We start from the raw sequence: 16,434 nt of genomic DNA, 5'->3' as shown, positions 1-16,434 counted from the left end.
AATTCATTCTTCTAGACATAAGAGAAGTCAACTTAAAATTAACTTTAATGTGTGTAAAATTAAAACTGATAAGTTTAAAACTTTGGACTTATTTAATTACGCATCAGGAATGCACAAATTTATGTTCTGTTACCACATTAAAATAAGACATTAAGGTTTAGATTAAACAAATGAACTAAATGACTTAATATGTACATTTAGGCTGTAACACCAAAATTAAACTGTGCATAGATCAAAAGTGAATGGGGTTAACATAAAAGCATGTAATGCATGTGTAGAAATGTAAAATTAAATTATTCACAGGGAGGTCTAAGGATTGAAATAGATGCACTTATTTTGCACGGAAGAATTTGGGATTAAAATAATGACTTATTTAAGCAATTGGACATATTACTTTGAAAACGGTTTGGTATTCTGCTGGTCCAAATACATTACTTCAAATTTCTCCTTTTAAAGTTTTGTGAAAGATGACAAAAGATATAGATGACAAAAGATATAGATGACCGTCTCCCTGGCAAGGAGAAACAATAAAGGGATGAATGGATGAATGCCGGTAGGTTTTTTGTATCCTGCCTATATGTTTTTGTTTCATCTTACAGAATAATGTTTCAGTGACTGAATGAATATGTCATGTCTTCAAATGTATGGGATAATTTCTCACTTCTCACCATAAAAATTGTACAAATGTCCTTTTATATAATCAGTGGGGATGGAATACAATTTGACGTGTGATTAATAGTAAATATTACATATTTACTAATAATCAAAAGGAGGGAAAAGTGGTGGAAAATTACTACAAGTTAACATCTGCTGATCATATTATATGAAATGCTTGTGAGCTCTCATTAAAAGAGCTATTTGGGTCACATGTAGAAGGCTGGGAGTCGTTTTCTACAGCTGCATCAGAACCAGACTGTGTGGCAGAGCTTTTCACCGAGATCTGCTTCATGATTGGTTGTCCTACCAGCTCTGAGTTGTGCACAATTCATAAATAAACCTGATTGAGTAATTTTACCCGAACAGTGCTTGTCCCCCCTCCCCACAACAATGGATACAGACAAATACAGATCACCGCAACTCTTTTTTTGCGCATTAATACGTTGCATGACAGACTTTATTCAATGCAGCGCAGCCGCAATGTGTCCACCGAACTGCGCAGGTCACTGTGCACCTGAAATGACAGGATATGATTCACGTACACTGATATTACACAGCTTCAGTGTCGCTGCCAACATCTATTTAGCAAAGTTTTGTAATAACGAGTACGGTGATATTTTAAAGTATAGGCACAAAAAAAGTCCACAAGACAACGTATTTTGTCCTGATTTGACCAAACAATAATTTGTATAACGACATTGCCAGGTGCGGAGCTATGGAGGGGGCCGGGGGGCAGCTGCACCCCCAGTTTCAAGTTGCTTATAGACAGAGAAAGTGGGTCCACGCCTGTTGAGAAAGGTATATTTAATGTTAAAGTCCCTCAATGGAATATATATCAGTCCCATTGACCGTTTCACTCACGGTTTTGCCGAAGTGCTTCCTGGGTAAAAATCAAACGAAAAAACGCTTCTGTGATAATTTGGTCACTTTGTCTTTTTTTGTCAAGTCAGTGTTTGTAAAAACAAAAACGCAAATATTCTAACAGTTTATAAAATGTATATTTATATTACCAAAAAAAAAAAAAATTACATACAATCTTAACTAAAGGGGCTATAAATAGAAATATATAAAATTATAAAGAATACATTGAAATACTGTAGGTAATAAGGCCTGTTCGTAATCTGCACCTGATTGGCTCAGCTGGTCATTGGTGACGTGATCCTCGGATACTCAAACCCCGAATCACACGTCACAGATTGACGTCAATGACCGCCTGAGGAGAGTCATTGAATGTAGGCCTTCATCGATCATTTGGTCACTAATCATTTTCTTTGTCTTGCAGGTAAATACTTGAAAAAAAAAAAAGCCATTAAACATAGGTTATCCTTTCTTAATGGTCGAGCATCACAATGCAGGATAAAAAGAGAATCTTTAGTCCAGGTCTTTATTTAAAGGCCTGCATGAAAAGGAGGATGTGTGGACTGTCATTGGCTCAGAGTCCAATCAGAGGCTGGTTTTAAACGGGCTGGTCTCAAGTACAACAAACAGCTGGCTTCCCTAAAACTAACACACTGCGCTCCCCACAACAACCGGACACTTTTCTAGCTCTTCTTCCTCCCATCGCCTACATGTTGCTCTCTGCTGCCCCCTAGGAAAGAGAGGGGGCACCAGCTACACAACACTGCACACTTTAATTAATATTTTAAAATGTATTAATATGCACTGATGCGCTCGTGGATCCAACAGTAAAACAAAATAAGAAAGCGTAAAATATTCTTGCAAGACTAAGTTGCTGGGGTTTTAAAGAACCTTTATAATAATCGGGAGATTGAATAATTTTTAATATTATGTTAATGATAATTATTGGTAAGTTACTAAATAATATTTTTAAATGTGTAAATAACATTACAACATTATTAAGTAACATTTATATTATATACTGAGACAAATTTAAAGACAAATAAGACACTTCCGGTTTGTGTTTTTCAAAACAATCAGTATGATGTCTATGGTGATAAGAAACTACAGCTATGCCATTAAGCTAGAGAATTTACACATCACTTCCACTTCTTTTGAATACTTTCACATTAAGAGCTATGGAAATGAGTTCATATCCTCTGTTAGCTTTATATTAAATAATGCATTTTACTTTTCTTGTTTCCACCCTTAAACTTTTATTTAGAAGCATGAAATTAAATTCTGCCGAGGTTTTCCACCACCACCGTATAACTTTCCTGTTCCTAGTCATTTAAAACAGATTAAAGTATTTAAATAATATTAGCAGTTGCACCTTGATGTTGTTGTACATATAATACATTTATTCACAGATGAATTCAGTTATGCAACAGATTGCAGTTAAATAAGTAATATTAACTAGTCAAATTTTAAACTTTAACTTTTATATTAAGTTTTTTTCCCATTAGGAAAAAAAAATGCATTGAGCGGCATTTTCATCCTGCTCAATGCTCTGATCTCAGCAGGTTGGATTTAATTACGCATTTTTATAGTTTATATATTTTTTCAGGCTTGATTCTTAAAGTTACAGACATCCTCTGTTTGTGAGAATTTTTAACTAAGTAAGTTTAATTTTCTTTTCCATTTATTAACCCTGCAGTGGCTCTTTAAAAACATTAATTTAAGCTGATTTCATTTGACCTGGTAAAGGTGAAAATGAGAACAAATGAAGTCAAACAAATGACCTGGTTAGTATGTAGCGGAATATCTGTAGTTACAATAGTTGACCACCAGAGGGCAGTGAGCGCTCATAATCCACAATCAAAAACCTGTTAAACTCGTTTGTTCTGCTGGTTTTCTGCAGAACAAAAAGCTGCTCAGCTCCAAATCTTCTTCAATAACAGCAAAACAGAAATACCGAAAGTTTTCTATCTTTATTCTAGTTTTATTTCACTTTGTAAACTGAAACTGATGAATCAAACTTTGATTCTGGACGCAGAAGGAAACACAAGTCACGTGACTTTCTGTGAAAAAGAAACTGAAACTAACTTTGATATTTTTCTTCAAGTCAGCCTCCATTTTGAGCGGAGGGTGGAAATAACATGTTGACTTGTTAACAGAGGTAAGTGTTGCCGCTCCGGGTCCCTCCGAGTCTCTCTCGGCTCTCTGGAGCCTTTCTGACCGATAAACCCTCCGAGGCTTCCCGGGGCCTCGGCCACCTCGGTCTGGGGGCCTCGTCTCTCATACGGTGTGGTCCCCCACAGCAGTGCTCTGATCTGGAAAGGAATTAGATTCAATGAAATGTTTTATTGTGAGACGTTGCTGCTTATAAAGTGATTCTAAGTGAGGATACATTATGAGAGAAATAACACAAACCATAAACACACAGCTCAGTAACAGTGTTGTAGTACTCGAGATCGGTCTTGGTCTCTAGACCATTTTTTGATGGCATTTGGTCTCGGGCGCTGAGGACTCGGCATTTTATTGCAAGACCAGTCGAGACCGCAACTGTGAAAATATCACTAAGCGTACAGCATACTGTCCAGTTTCTTTGTTAACATCTTTGTTTTCCGTGGATGCCAAACGCACCGACTAAAATCCAGGCAATAACGTGTTTCTGTTACTCCCCCTCCCCACCCTTCACTCGCAACGCGGCGCTCCAGGACATGCGCAGTGGTTTCCTCTGAGTGGCAGAAGATGTCTGTCTAATCGTCAGTAATATAATAGCGCTGCATAAATCATAAGAAATCCAATGGGCACTGATAACTCAGTAGCGCTTCATTTTCACAGCCAGTGGGGAAAACGTCTAACTATTTTCGTCACTTAGAAAAGTAGCTCAAAGAAAGGTAAGCTCCGTTGACGTGATGTTAGCGAAGCTCGCTGTATAGAGACAATAAGCATTTGTGATGGAAAAAAAAGTCACTCACTGCACTTAATTATTGTGCGGAGGTGTTGACTGACTTGTCCCAGATATGGGACAACGTTGTGTCCAAAAGTCTGCAATATAATGATGTGATATTCAGGAACAGTCCGGTTCTTCTGAACGGCTCTTTACTTAGAAAATAGGACTGGAGGGTCACTGAGAGCCGTTCTTTGTTCTTGTAATGCTTTGGGTACACTGCAGTAGCTATCATTATTTAATCATATGCATTGATATTTTTTTAATTGACAAATAAATAAAACACAAGAATGAAAAAGCATGCACATTGCTCTATGATCGTTTTTGTTCAAAGTGGCAGCTGTCATGTCTGCCATGGTGTCAGACTACCTGGCCTCATGTAGCGGGAGAGAGGGTGAAAACAGTCACAGTGAGCACCTTGTGCTTGGTTACTTCTTTGTTGCTCCCTGGTCAGTGTTCATAGTTGAGCGTTATTTACCGTCAGAGCATTGCCTCAATTGCTATGTTTAAAGGTGCAGACAGTGATGGTTTCTGACATGACTAATATGGGCGTTATTTTTTTAGGGATGGCACGAGACCACAGCGGATTGTAGCACTTCACTTTAATATTGGTAAAATTTATTAAGTATTTAATATCTAGGTGTTTTTATGGGAATATGGATCTTTCAGATCAATTTGAGAAACAATTTTGATAATATTTCAAATTTTATCGTGTCATTTAGCGCAGGCCGCTGTTCTTGGTCTTGACTCGGTCTCGACTTCCCTCGGTCTTGGTCTCGACTTGGTCTCGGACCCTAAAAGTCTTGGTCTTGTCTTGGTCTCGGGTTAGGTGGTCTTGACCACAACACAGCTCAGTAACTGCAGAGTTAACCTGGTGAATGATCAACTCTATGATACAACTTTTAAAAACTCACTTAAAACCCATTTATTTCTCTGGGTTTTAACCCTGAATGAGCTATAGGGTTAAAACCCTTGTCTTCACCTTGTATGTCGAAATGGGGTCCAATCGACCCCACACACGTAAAACCTGGATCATTTTCCATAGACCTCTACGTTTGCCTCAGTCCTGCACACACAAGGGTTAATGCTGCACTGCTACTCGTATTTGTGATGTTTGATTTCTATTTTTCTTATATTTTATCATTTGTTTTCATTTTCCTGCAACCCTTTGGTCAGCTGCTGTTTTATTTTAAGTGCTTTAGAGATAAAGTGGTCCACCATGACAGCTGCATCTAAATCTGATCTGTTTGAGTGGAGTGTGCAGCAACGACCTTCTCAAATCTAACCTAAATGAACTAAACTAAAAAAGTTAACCTCATGTAACTTTTTTACATCAGAGTTCTTGTTGTAGGGACTCTCTGTGAATCTTTTTAACCTAAAAATCAGAACAAAAACAGTTTTAAACTAGTTTCTCTGCTTGTTGAAGTCAGCAGAAAGTGAAACACATCACTCCGTCCCTCATCAGTCTGGGTTCATCACAAACTGATGTTTCTCTTGTCTGGATCAGAACCGGCTTTAACCAGTCCACAGATTTCCTCTCTTCCTCTTCACTGACTTTGGTCTTTTTTAATTTTTACCTCTTGTTGCTCCTTGCAGCAGAAAGAATCGGGCCTCGCTGAGTGTTTGGGGGCTTCATCCCCTCATTGAAGCAGCTGATTACCCATGATTCCTTGCAGTGGGTCCAGCTGGTACCTCAGCTGGATGCTGTGGTCCCTGAAAGCAGCTTTAGCTGAGAGGAAATCCTGCTGAGCTGCTCACATGACCACAGAGGCTGACATGTTGCTGAGATCCCAGCTGGACCCGGTTCTGTCTGGAGGAGAGCTGTGGACCCGACCTGAGCTGCTGCTCCCTCAGAACCTTCTGCACACTGACTCCCTCCATACGGAGCTACAATAGAGTCACGATGCGTTCAGGTCCACTGTGGGAGCTAAACAAGTTCACTAGTTCATAGGAAATGTTCACTTGTTCATTCATCTGATTCACTCTGATCCTCTGAACTCCTGATGGGAACCAGCTTTCTGCTTCACTGGACACTTACTGGACCTGGACCACTGGTCTGACTGGTTCTGGTTTCTTTCTCAGGCTGACTGAAGTCCAGAAGATGGAAGATCTGGATCTAAAGAAGGACAGAACAAAACCTCCAGGACCCATCAGTCCGTCTGTGAGGAGTGACCGGTCCAAACATGAAGATCCAGACTTCAGTGCTGAACCTGGACCCTCAGACAGAAAGTAAGAAACCAGTTTCTAACTGGTTCATGTGAATCTATAGAGATAAAATATAGATGATATTAACTGGTTGATCTTCAGTGTTTGATCAAAAGTAACTTAAATTTCTTCCATATTAATTTAAAGTTAAACATGAAGGATGTTGGTCAGTAAATCAGTTTGAATGAAAAATGATGAAAATGAAACAAAAACCAGCAACAATGTGAGGAGCAACGACTCAGATTGTCTCTGAACTGGATGTTGCAGCAACTAGTTGACTCTTTACTCTGTAGTAACTTTTCCATCACTAGTCTCTCGTCTCAATCACGTCACTAAACTGATTTTTACAAGAAGATGAACCAGGTGAGTTTGTCAAAGTTTAAATTGTATAAACTTCCAGAAAACTGTACAAGAGTCGAAACACTGAATTTCTTTAACTCCAGACTAAAAACCATCTGATTTTAGTGGCTTTGATTATAAATGAAACAGTGACCAACATATTTGATGGTTATGATTTTGGTGATGCTCTCATCAAATATAATGTCTGTTCAGTTGTTGAATGCCTGGTGTTTTCTTTATAGCTTTCTGTCTTTATTATGCAAAGCGCCTTGAACTGCCTTGCTGCTGAAATGAACTGAACTAATAAAGTTGAATGAAGGTTCAGTTTGACCAACAGATCAGTCTGAATGTTTCACTCTGGAGCTTCAGACCTGCAGCAGTTTGTGTTCAGAGCTTCTTCTCTGGTTTTTATCTCAGTTTCTCACTGATTGATCTGAATAACAACATGTTTGTGTTTCAGAGGTCAGAACCACAGAGGGAGAGCAGAACCTCCAGGATCCAGCTGTTCCTCCATGAGGAGTGACTGGTCCAAAGATAAACCTCCAGACTTCAGTCCTGAACCTGGACCATCAGAACCAGAGTAAGAAACCAGTTTCTATCTGGTTCATGTGACTCTGCAGAGCAGGACTGGTTCTAGGCTTGGATACACGAGGAGACAGGCAGAAAGTAAAGGAGGCTTTATTATACGTCCATTTTCTGCTCCATGATATTTATTAACATTGATGACTAGTGATTGATTCATGGAATAAACTTTGTCCAACTCCACAACAAAACTCAACCCTAAAACCTTGAAATTAAAAAGTTTCTTCATAAACTTTTTATTTTCTAGTTAAATCCAAGATTTAACCAACAACATAACATTTATCTACTTGGATTGTGATCATGCAGTTTTGCATCTTAAGCTGATTTGAACATAAATGAAGATAAAAACACATTTCTTTCAAACAGTAATAACAGACAGACTAAAGCAGAAGGTTTTTAAACTCAAAGCTTCAAAAGTCTTTCTTCCTGCTCCTGTTTTCTACTGTCTCTTTGCTTCAGTGCTCAGTGAGACATCAGGCAGGATGAATGATCTTAAAGATTCACTGAATGTTGGCTGTGGTTGGTTACCCAGCATTGGCTCAGGTGATGCACAGCAGCTTTATTACAGGAGACACACCTGATGGAGAACCAACACAGAAAATGAGAAGGGAGAGGGCAGGTCAGACATTTTCTGTTTCATTTGGAAAAGGCAGCAATTTGACTCAAAATAGGGATTTTGTTTGAAGTTGAAAAAGAGGAAAAGGATAAAGAAGGAAGATATGTAATGATTGTAGGACGAATCGGAGAAATGACAATTTGAGTAATAAATGTTTATGAGGAGAAGGACAGTTTCCTGAAACAAATAGTCAGAATAATAACTGATGATGGAAAAGGAATGAAACTGATGGGGGGAGACTTTAATACGGTTTAAAATAATATATTAGTTAGATACTCTTCTGATTATGGGCCACAGACAACGACATCCAGAATGCTAAATAATATTACTAAAGAGCTGGTCTGATTGATGCTTGGAGAAATATCAACCCCAAGAAGAGAGACGACACATTTTACTCAGATCCACACAAAAGCTACTCTGGAATAGATTATCTATACAAATCTGAGCCACATATACATAAGGTATTAAAATGTAACATAGAAAATAGAACTATAAGTGGCCATGCACCTATAATGTTGTCTCTGTGTGGACAGACAGATTCTGGTTCATTTGTCCTGGTTCCTCCACAGAGAGGATCTGCAGAGCTCAGAGGTTCCCACTGATCCGTCTGAACTGAAGATCACCCTGAACTTCCTGAGGAAGATGAAGCAGGAGGAGCTGGCTGACCGTCTGCAGAGCAGTAAGAGGATTTCTACAACAATTCTGCTGTTATGTTGAATAATTAAAACATGATTACATGAGAAAATGAATTCAACTGAAATCAAACAAGAGAAACGAACAAACACAGAAAATCTTAATCAAACAGTCACATGAGCTCAATGACGTTCTGGATTCAGCAGCTTTTTTATTTAAACATCACCTGTGGTGACTGATGTGCTGCTCATGAAATATAAACTTTGGGAACTTTATATTTACCGTAAAATACTGTAAAAAACAAACATGGCAGCAATGCACAAGATAAAAACCCATTTTAGTTTTAATTCCTGCACCCAGTGCATAAAAATGTTCCATTCAGCTGCAGATGAAGAACCTTCAGAAACACACAGACAGCTACCAAATTCACCCTGTGATGCAGCAGCGCCAACATTGAGGGCCAGTAAATGATAAACTGCTGCTGATCTGCATGACATGAACTCTCCGACTGTCTACCGTCCATCTACATGCATCCAGACAGAAGAGGTGGCTAGAAGGTCTCCTTGTTGAACTGAGCTGCAGGCATTTGATGCAGATCAAGTTCAAAAAGTTCTTGCCAAGGTTTTTCTACAGTTTTTCCTGTTTATCCCTAAACAACCAACTATCAAAGTGTCTCTGAATCCTTCTGCTTAGGGCAGAACCTGGATTTCTACTGGAAGTCGGTTTGTAAAGAGTAAACAGGACAGTGGAGAGAACAGTTCCCTGGCTTGACCCAGTGCTGCGTAATATTGTGTCCCAGTTTGCTGTTTTCATTGGTCACTCTCCCCAGCTACAGTGGCCTGTCCAGACCTTACAGTGTGTTGTCTCCATGCAGGGACTGGAGCTGGAAAATGTCAACGGAAATTCAAGTTAAACTTGAAGAAGAAGTTCCAGAGTCTCTCTGAAGGCGTCGCTGAACCTGGAAATCAAACCTTTCTGAACCACATCTACACAGAGCTCCACATCACAGAGGGGTTAACTAGAGAGGTCAACCAGGAACATGAGGTCAGACGGATTGAAACAGCATCCAGGAGACAAGAAACAATCAGGAGAGAAGACATCTTTAAACCTGGAAGTGATCAACCAATCAGAACAGTGATGACCATGGGAGTGGCTGGCATTGGGAAAACACTGTTAACACAGAAGTTCACTCTGGACTGGGCTGAGGGCAGAACCAACCAGAACATCCAGTTCATATTTCCATTGACTTTCAGAGAGCTGAATGTAGTGAAAGAAGAAAAGTTCAGCTTGGTGGAACTGATTCATCACTTCTTTGAAGATATTAAAGACGCAGGAATCCGCAGCTTTAAAAAGTTCCAGGTTCTGTTCATCTTTGACGGTCTGGATGAGAGTCGACTTCCTCTGGACTTTGATGATAATCTGATCCTGACTGATGCTACAGAGTCCAGCTCAGTGGATGTTCTGCTGACAAACCTCATCAGGGGGAAACTGCTTCCCTCTGCTCTCCTCTGGATAACCACACGACCTGCAGCAGCCAATCAGATCCCTGCTGAGTGCGTTGGCATGGTAACAGAGGTCAGAGGGTTCACTGACCCCCAGAAGGAGGAGTACTTCAGGAAGAGATTCAGAGGTGATGAAGAGAAGGCCAGCAGGATCATCTCCCACATCCAGAAATCAAAAAGTCTCCACATCATGTGTCACATCCCAGTTTTCTGCTGGATCACTGCTAAAGTTCTGGAGGATGTGATGGAGACCAGAGAGGGAGGAGAGCTGCCCAAGACCCTGACTGAGATGTACATAGAGTTCCTGCTGGTTCAGCTCAAAATCAAGGAGGAAAAGTTTGATGGAGGACGAAAGACAAGAAATATCTGGAGTCCAGAGAACAGGAAGCTGATTGAGTCTCTAGGAAGACTGGCTCTAGATCAGCTGCTGGAGGGAAACCTGGTCTTCTATGACAAAGATCTTGATAAATGTGGCATCAACATCGAAGATGCTGCGTTGTTCTCAGGAGTTTTCACTGAGATGTTTAAAACGGAGAGAGGAACGCGCAACATCTCCGTCTACTCCTTTGTTCATCTGAGCATCCAGGAGTTTCTGGCTGCCGTCTACATGCTCCACTGCTTCACCAGCAGGAGGTCAGAGGTCATCAAGACGTTCCTGGAAGAAGAATACAATGAAACATCTCTAGATGAGTTCATGGAGGAAGTCATGTATAAATCCCTCAGCAGTAAAAATGGCCACCTGGACCTGTTTGTCCGCTTCCTTCATGGTCTCACTGTGGAGTCCAACCAGAGACTCTTAGAGGATCTGCTGGGTCAGACAGAGAACCGTCCAGAAACCATCCAGAGAATCATCACCAACCTGAAGTGGATGAACACTGATAGAATCTCTCCTGACAGAAGCATCAACATCTTCTACTGTCTGGTGGAGATGAACGACGTCTCATTTTATCAGGAGATCCAACGGCTGCTGGATTCAGGGAAGGAGCTCTCAGAGACTGACTGTTCAGCTCTGGCCTTCATGCTGCAGATGTCAGAGGTTCTGGATGAGTTGGACCTGGAGAAGTACAACACATCATCAGATGGACGACAGAGACTGGTTCCAGCTGTGAGGAACTGCAGAAAGGCTCGGTGAGTCCAGATGTTTTCATTGTGTGAATGCTGATTCAGCACTATTGTCCTCCTGTTTCTTCTTCTTTCTTCAAGTTGATTCTGGATGTTTTTGGCCTTTAACTACTTCCTTCATCCTCTGGATGATTTCAGCCATTCAAACATCTAAACATTCAGTTCATCCAGGACAGCTGCAGCTTCTGGTTTTTACACATTTTGATCATTTAAAAATATTTAACTTTTTATCAGTTTTCAGGTTGAAATGAATAGAAAACCCTGAACTCTAGAAAATGTCTATTTCCTCTCAGATCCAATCAGCCAGAGAGACTTTTTAAACTTTAAACTCTCTTCACTCGTTGAGCTGCTGCTCCATAATTCACCTTTTAGGATCTTTGACTGTTTTTATAAAATAATTGTTTAGGTTTGATGGAAAGTTGAACCATTAAAATAAAGCGTTGCATTAATTATAAACTTTGTGAACAGTGTTGATCTTCTTCATCCCGTCATCATCCTCTCCTCTTCCTCCTCCACTAGTTTCCTCTGAGTTTGTAACTGAGACCAAAATGTGGTGATTGTTGTCTGGTTCCAGAAAAAGTCCTAGTTTCTGTCAGATCCTCCCAAAGCTCTGAGAACTCTGCTTCCAGAGCTGGAACCATTTTCCTCATCAACTCTTCATCTGCAGCCTTTGTTGAAGCTGTTAGCTGTCCTCCATGAAGACCTGCAGAGACATGAGCTTCAGCTCTTTAGACATCCCAGCCTCTTTAGTTCTGGAGAACTTTCACTGCTTCACCATGAAGATGCTGCTGGACCCAAACGCTCCGTCTCCTCCAGGGGTTTTGCTCTTCAGCTCTTTAGGAGTTTAGCAACAATTTCTTCTGACGTCCAAACCTTTGTTCCTCTGAGACGATGGACAGACCACTGCAGAGACACGTGTCCCTCTTCCAGCCAGTTTGTCCCAGTTCCTCTCAGGTCAGCAGAAGACGGTCCAGACCTGAAGGAGCAGCAGGACCGGTTCTGCTGCTGCTCTGCAGGACGACCAGAACAATCTGCAGCTTTTAGCTGAAGCAGGTTGACGACTGTTCACTTTCTACTTTGTTACAGCATCAAATCCAGCAGATGAACGGAGACACAACTGGGAGCATCATGTGTCTGGTCTGCTCCCAGTTTCCTCTGTGGCAGCATTTAATAATCTGCTGCTGGGAGCCACGTTTCTATAGAATATACTACTATTATTAATGATGAGGAGGATTCTAGATGCTGCAGCAGCAGATATGGGCTAAACAAACCCAGAGATGCCACAGCAGGCTGGACTTCCTGCTCTGCTCACTTCATTTATAACTCACTTCCTGCTTGGTGGAAGATCTCAAGGAGCCAAACGGTCTAGTCCAAGTCAGTGTGACTTGTCAGAGCTGTGAGCAGTTCCTCCTCCTCTCCATCATCTCCAGTAGTTTCCTTCATTCAGCTCAGTCAGCCTCTTCATCAGCTGCTGCAGCTCCTTTGAGGCTCTGATGCTGCAGAGAAACTGAACTTTCCTTCACAGATGATAGAAGATCTTCAACATCTGACTGAGCTGAAGGTCTGAGGACATGAAGCCTGGACCAGAACCAGAACCAGAACCTGGACTTTAGTCAGGAGCTGCACAGACTCTCTGTCGGCTCAAACTCAGTAAACTGAAGATCAGATGTTGATCAGATGATGACATCATGATGACATCACTGTTATCATATTTTATCTGTTTATGATCCAGATTGATTTCATTAGAACTGAATTTATTTCTTCTCTCATCTCAGACTTGGTGGCTGTTTGATCCAACAGGCTGAATGTGAAGTTTTGGCTTCAGCTCTGAAGTCCAACCCAGATCTGACTGAACTGGAAATAAGTGAGATCATCATAAATGGAGCTGGAGACTCTGATATGAAGAATGTGTCTGAGATCCTGCAGAGTTCAGTCAGTAAAGTGAAGAATCTGAGGTTTGTTTTCTCTATTTATACAATAAAATCATTCATTGATACTTTAATCCTTAGTTTAATTAATAATTTAGTTGTAATATTTAAAAACCATATTTTTAAATGTCAGATTCAAATTTCAAACAATTTTACCTTATAAATAAATGATTTTCTTATTTCAGACTTTGAGATCATTGAACTTTGTTTTTCAGTTTTTAAAATGTTTCTGACTGATGAACAAAATGAGTAAAATAATTCAAATGAAGTTAATTAATGATGGAGATGTTTCAGTTTGGTTGGTAAAGATTCAGATTGTTTTATTTCTGATTCTCATCTTTACATCCAGAATGAAATGTTTTCCTCCAGTCGAGCCACAAACACTGACCAGTTCAAACCATCATTAATGAAACATCTAAGAAGTGACTGATTGTAGAAAAGCAAATCTAGATGAACTGAATGACAGTGAGGTTTGCAGCAGCAGCAGGTTCCTCACTTTGTCCTGAAGCTGTGGTTCTGTTGGGCCGGGTCAGAGAGGAACCGTCCTCTTCAGTCTGACAGCTGTCAGTCGGTTGGAGCCTCGTCTCTGTGATGAAGCTTCATCAGGTCACGTCTCCTTAGGAAATAATGGCCTCCATTGGCTTTCAGCAGCTTTAAGAAGAACCCAAGGCCATTCATGAATAAACTGAGTGGTTCTGATCCAGTTACCAAGTCGGGTCTCCAGCTGATGATCAGGAACCAGCAGAAATAGCTCACCTCATCCAGGCTGCTGCTCATAGAAAACTTTGAGTTTCTTTGTTGATCAAATGTTCTGGTTCTGCTGGTTTGGACTCTTTAAACCAGTTTGACTGGATCAGATGTTAGAATCAGTTCATCATGTTTCTTTTACGTTCAGGGAAATTAATTTTCTACATTTTATTATTTATTTGTTCATATTTCAGTATTAACTGCATCCTGTTGGCTTCAGCTCATCTTTTATTCTTTATTCAGATTGTGGAGCTGCAGTTTGTCAGAGACCAGCTGGACGTCTCTGTTCTCAGCTCTGAAGTCCAACCCGACCCATCTGACAGAACTGATCCTGTACAGAACCAACCTGGGAGATTCTGGACTGAAGGAGCTCTGTGGTTTTCTACAGACTGAAGGCTGCCGACTGGAATCTTTGAGGTTTGTAATTATATAATAATCAATAATTCAGTGAATAATTATCTATAATTGATCATAAATCAAAGTTCATATCTTCTGTTCTAATAAATATTCTCTGAGTTTGTTCCTGGATCCAGAGTTTAATTTAGTCCCTCTGTGTTACTGAGTTGGACCTGCTGACCTGAGGTCAGAACAGGTCAGCATTCAGACCCCCAGTGTGTAGAAATCCCCCTCATGTCAAGCAGGTCAAAGGTCATTCAACCCAGTCTAGAAAAGTGAATTCCTGGAATCTGACAGGAACAAATCAATAATCAATGATTGATGCTTCAACACTTTGATCAGAACCTGGAATGATTTTACTGACTAAAATCCTCCAACACAACATGACCCAGTACCAGGTTCTGGTTCTGGTTCTGAAGTCAGCAGGTCTTTATTGAAGCAGCAGATTGTTGGCTTTAATATTCCTGAGAATCTTTAACTGGTTCTGTTGGACTGGTTCACCTGCATCCTGTTGGCTTCAGCTCATCTTTTATTCTTTATTCAGGTTGTGGAGCTGCAGATTGTCAAAGATCAGCTGTGATTTTCTGGCCTCAGCTCTGAAGTCCAACAGCCTCCACCTGACAGAACTGAACCTGAGAAACAACAACCTGAAGGATTCAGATGTTCAGCAGCTGAAGCGTTTTGTAGAGACTTTACAGTAAGTAAATGTTTGTAGTGAGTCCAGCTGCTGTCAGCACATTGAACTAAACCCAGTTAGCATCAAAGCAAAGCTCCAGTGTTCCCAGTAAAGCTGCAGCTTCCCAGTGGGAGGAGAATGGTTCAGGCTTCCTGATTGGACACAGAGACAGCAATCAGCCAATCAGAGGAGCAGCAGCTTGCCGTGTTCCTGTGTTTGTGTTGGTGTGAAGATGAGTGTTGTTGCTGTGTCCATGTCTCCAGGACGTCCAGCTGAACTCCAGCGTCCAGCCGTCCAACATGTCTAGAGACAGTGGTCCTCATTCATCAAACTGTGGCAGCAGCAGATCTGATCTCAGATCTGCTTGTTCTCTCAGTTCAACAGGAAACAACTAATCAGGTTCATCTTGGTCACAGCTCTGAGATCAGTCTGACTGCAGCCTGGAAACCATCTACTGGATGTGCTGTGTCACTGACTGCTGCTGGAGAGGCTGGAAACACTCACTGATCTGATCTCTCCTTCCTTCTTCTCTCTGCAGGTTCAGATCTCTGTAAAGTAGAGAACGGTCTCTGTGTCCTGCTGATCCTCAGAGGTTGAAGCTGCAGCAGTTTGAGTCTAAAGAGACTCTGACTGGATCATGATGATGACCTCTGACCCCCAAGATTTTCCTCCCGTTTATTTTCTCATGTCTGTCATTTAGTGTCTGATATTGTTTGTCTCTTTGGATCAATAAAGATCCGATTCAAACTGGGCTCCATTTAGAGGTGTCAAGAAAGCTGGCATGGACTTGTGAGATCTCTCTAGGTACACGCAGAAAGCAGGGTAAAGGCCTGGGGAGTAACAGTAATCTTGTATTGATTTAAGAATGATTAAAGAAATGAAATACAAAATACATAGTTGTGTAATAGTTGAAATGATTGAGGTTTTGTAATCACAATGTCTGTAATGTATGACTGAAATATATTATCTGTATTCATGATCTGCGGTAACAGTAACAATTTAACTGTTATATATTTTCAATGATTTCAGATAATGGTAGAACAAATTGATTATGTTTTGAGTTAATTGTCTTTCATGGTACATTATAAGAAGTTTGCAGAGTTGAGCACAGGAAAATAAAAGAGTGAATCAGGTCACAAGCACTGAGCTGGCTGGGCGGAGGCCTCAGCACAAATTGCCAAAAAAGGTAATAACTACCAGATGGCCAGCAGAAAAAAGAGAAGTATTGCAAAGGAGTT

General features: G+C 40.6%; 1 protein-coding gene and 1 long non-coding RNA gene across 2 annotated transcripts; one reads left to right on the top strand and one right to left on the bottom strand.

Annotated features, from left to right (window-relative positions):
* The first annotated feature begins 3,296 nt into the window (after positions 1 to 3,296).
* On the top strand, positions 3,297 to 15,953 carry LOC148160405 (NLR family CARD domain-containing protein 3-like). Its single transcript, XM_088010841.1, has 9 exons — positions 3,297 to 3,673; positions 6,533 to 6,679; positions 7,455 to 7,574; positions 8,762 to 8,871; positions 9,700 to 11,455; positions 13,225 to 13,404; positions 14,368 to 14,541; positions 15,065 to 15,217; positions 15,735 to 15,953. The coding sequence occupies exons 2-9, from the start codon at positions 6,552 to 6,554 to the stop codon at positions 15,748 to 15,750; spliced, it is 2,637 nt and encodes an 878-aa protein (XP_087866967.1). The 5' UTR covers positions 3,297 to 3,673; positions 6,533 to 6,551; the 3' UTR covers positions 15,751 to 15,953.
* LOC148160406 (uncharacterized) lies at positions 3,467 to 4,187 on the bottom strand. Its single transcript, XR_015764847.1, has 2 exons — positions 3,928 to 4,187; positions 3,467 to 3,827 (listed from the first exon to the last, which is right to left on the bottom strand). It is a non-coding gene; the product is annotated as an uncharacterized LOC148160406 (long non-coding RNA).
* Positions 15,954 to 16,434: the final 481 nt, after the last annotated feature.

The sequence above is a fragment of the Poecilia mexicana genome, unplaced genomic scaffold (assembly GCF_051168715.1).
Source record: "Poecilia mexicana isolate PSO_F unplaced genomic scaffold, ASM5116871v1 scaffold_2, whole genome shotgun sequence".
NCBI classification, from domain to species: domain Eukaryota; kingdom Metazoa; phylum Chordata; class Actinopteri; order Cyprinodontiformes; family Poeciliidae; genus Poecilia; species Poecilia mexicana.
The sequence above is the reverse complement of the archived record's forward strand: the minus strand, read 5'-3'. Positions and strand labels throughout refer to the sequence as shown.

Excerpts from the sequence above, each read along its gene's own strand:
- LOC148160405 (XM_088010841.1), top strand. The coding sequence starts at position 6,552 with ATGGAAGATCTGGATCTAAAGAAGGACAGAACAAAACCTCCAGGACCC. Across the intron at positions 13,405-14,367 it reads AGTAAAGTGAAGAATCTGAG|ATTGTGGAGCTGCAGTTTGT; the intron begins GTTTGTTTTCTC and ends TTCTTTATTCAG. Across the intron at positions 14,542-15,064 it reads TGCCGACTGGAATCTTTGAG|GTTGTGGAGCTGCAGATTGT; the intron begins GTTTGTAATTAT and ends TTCTTTATTCAG.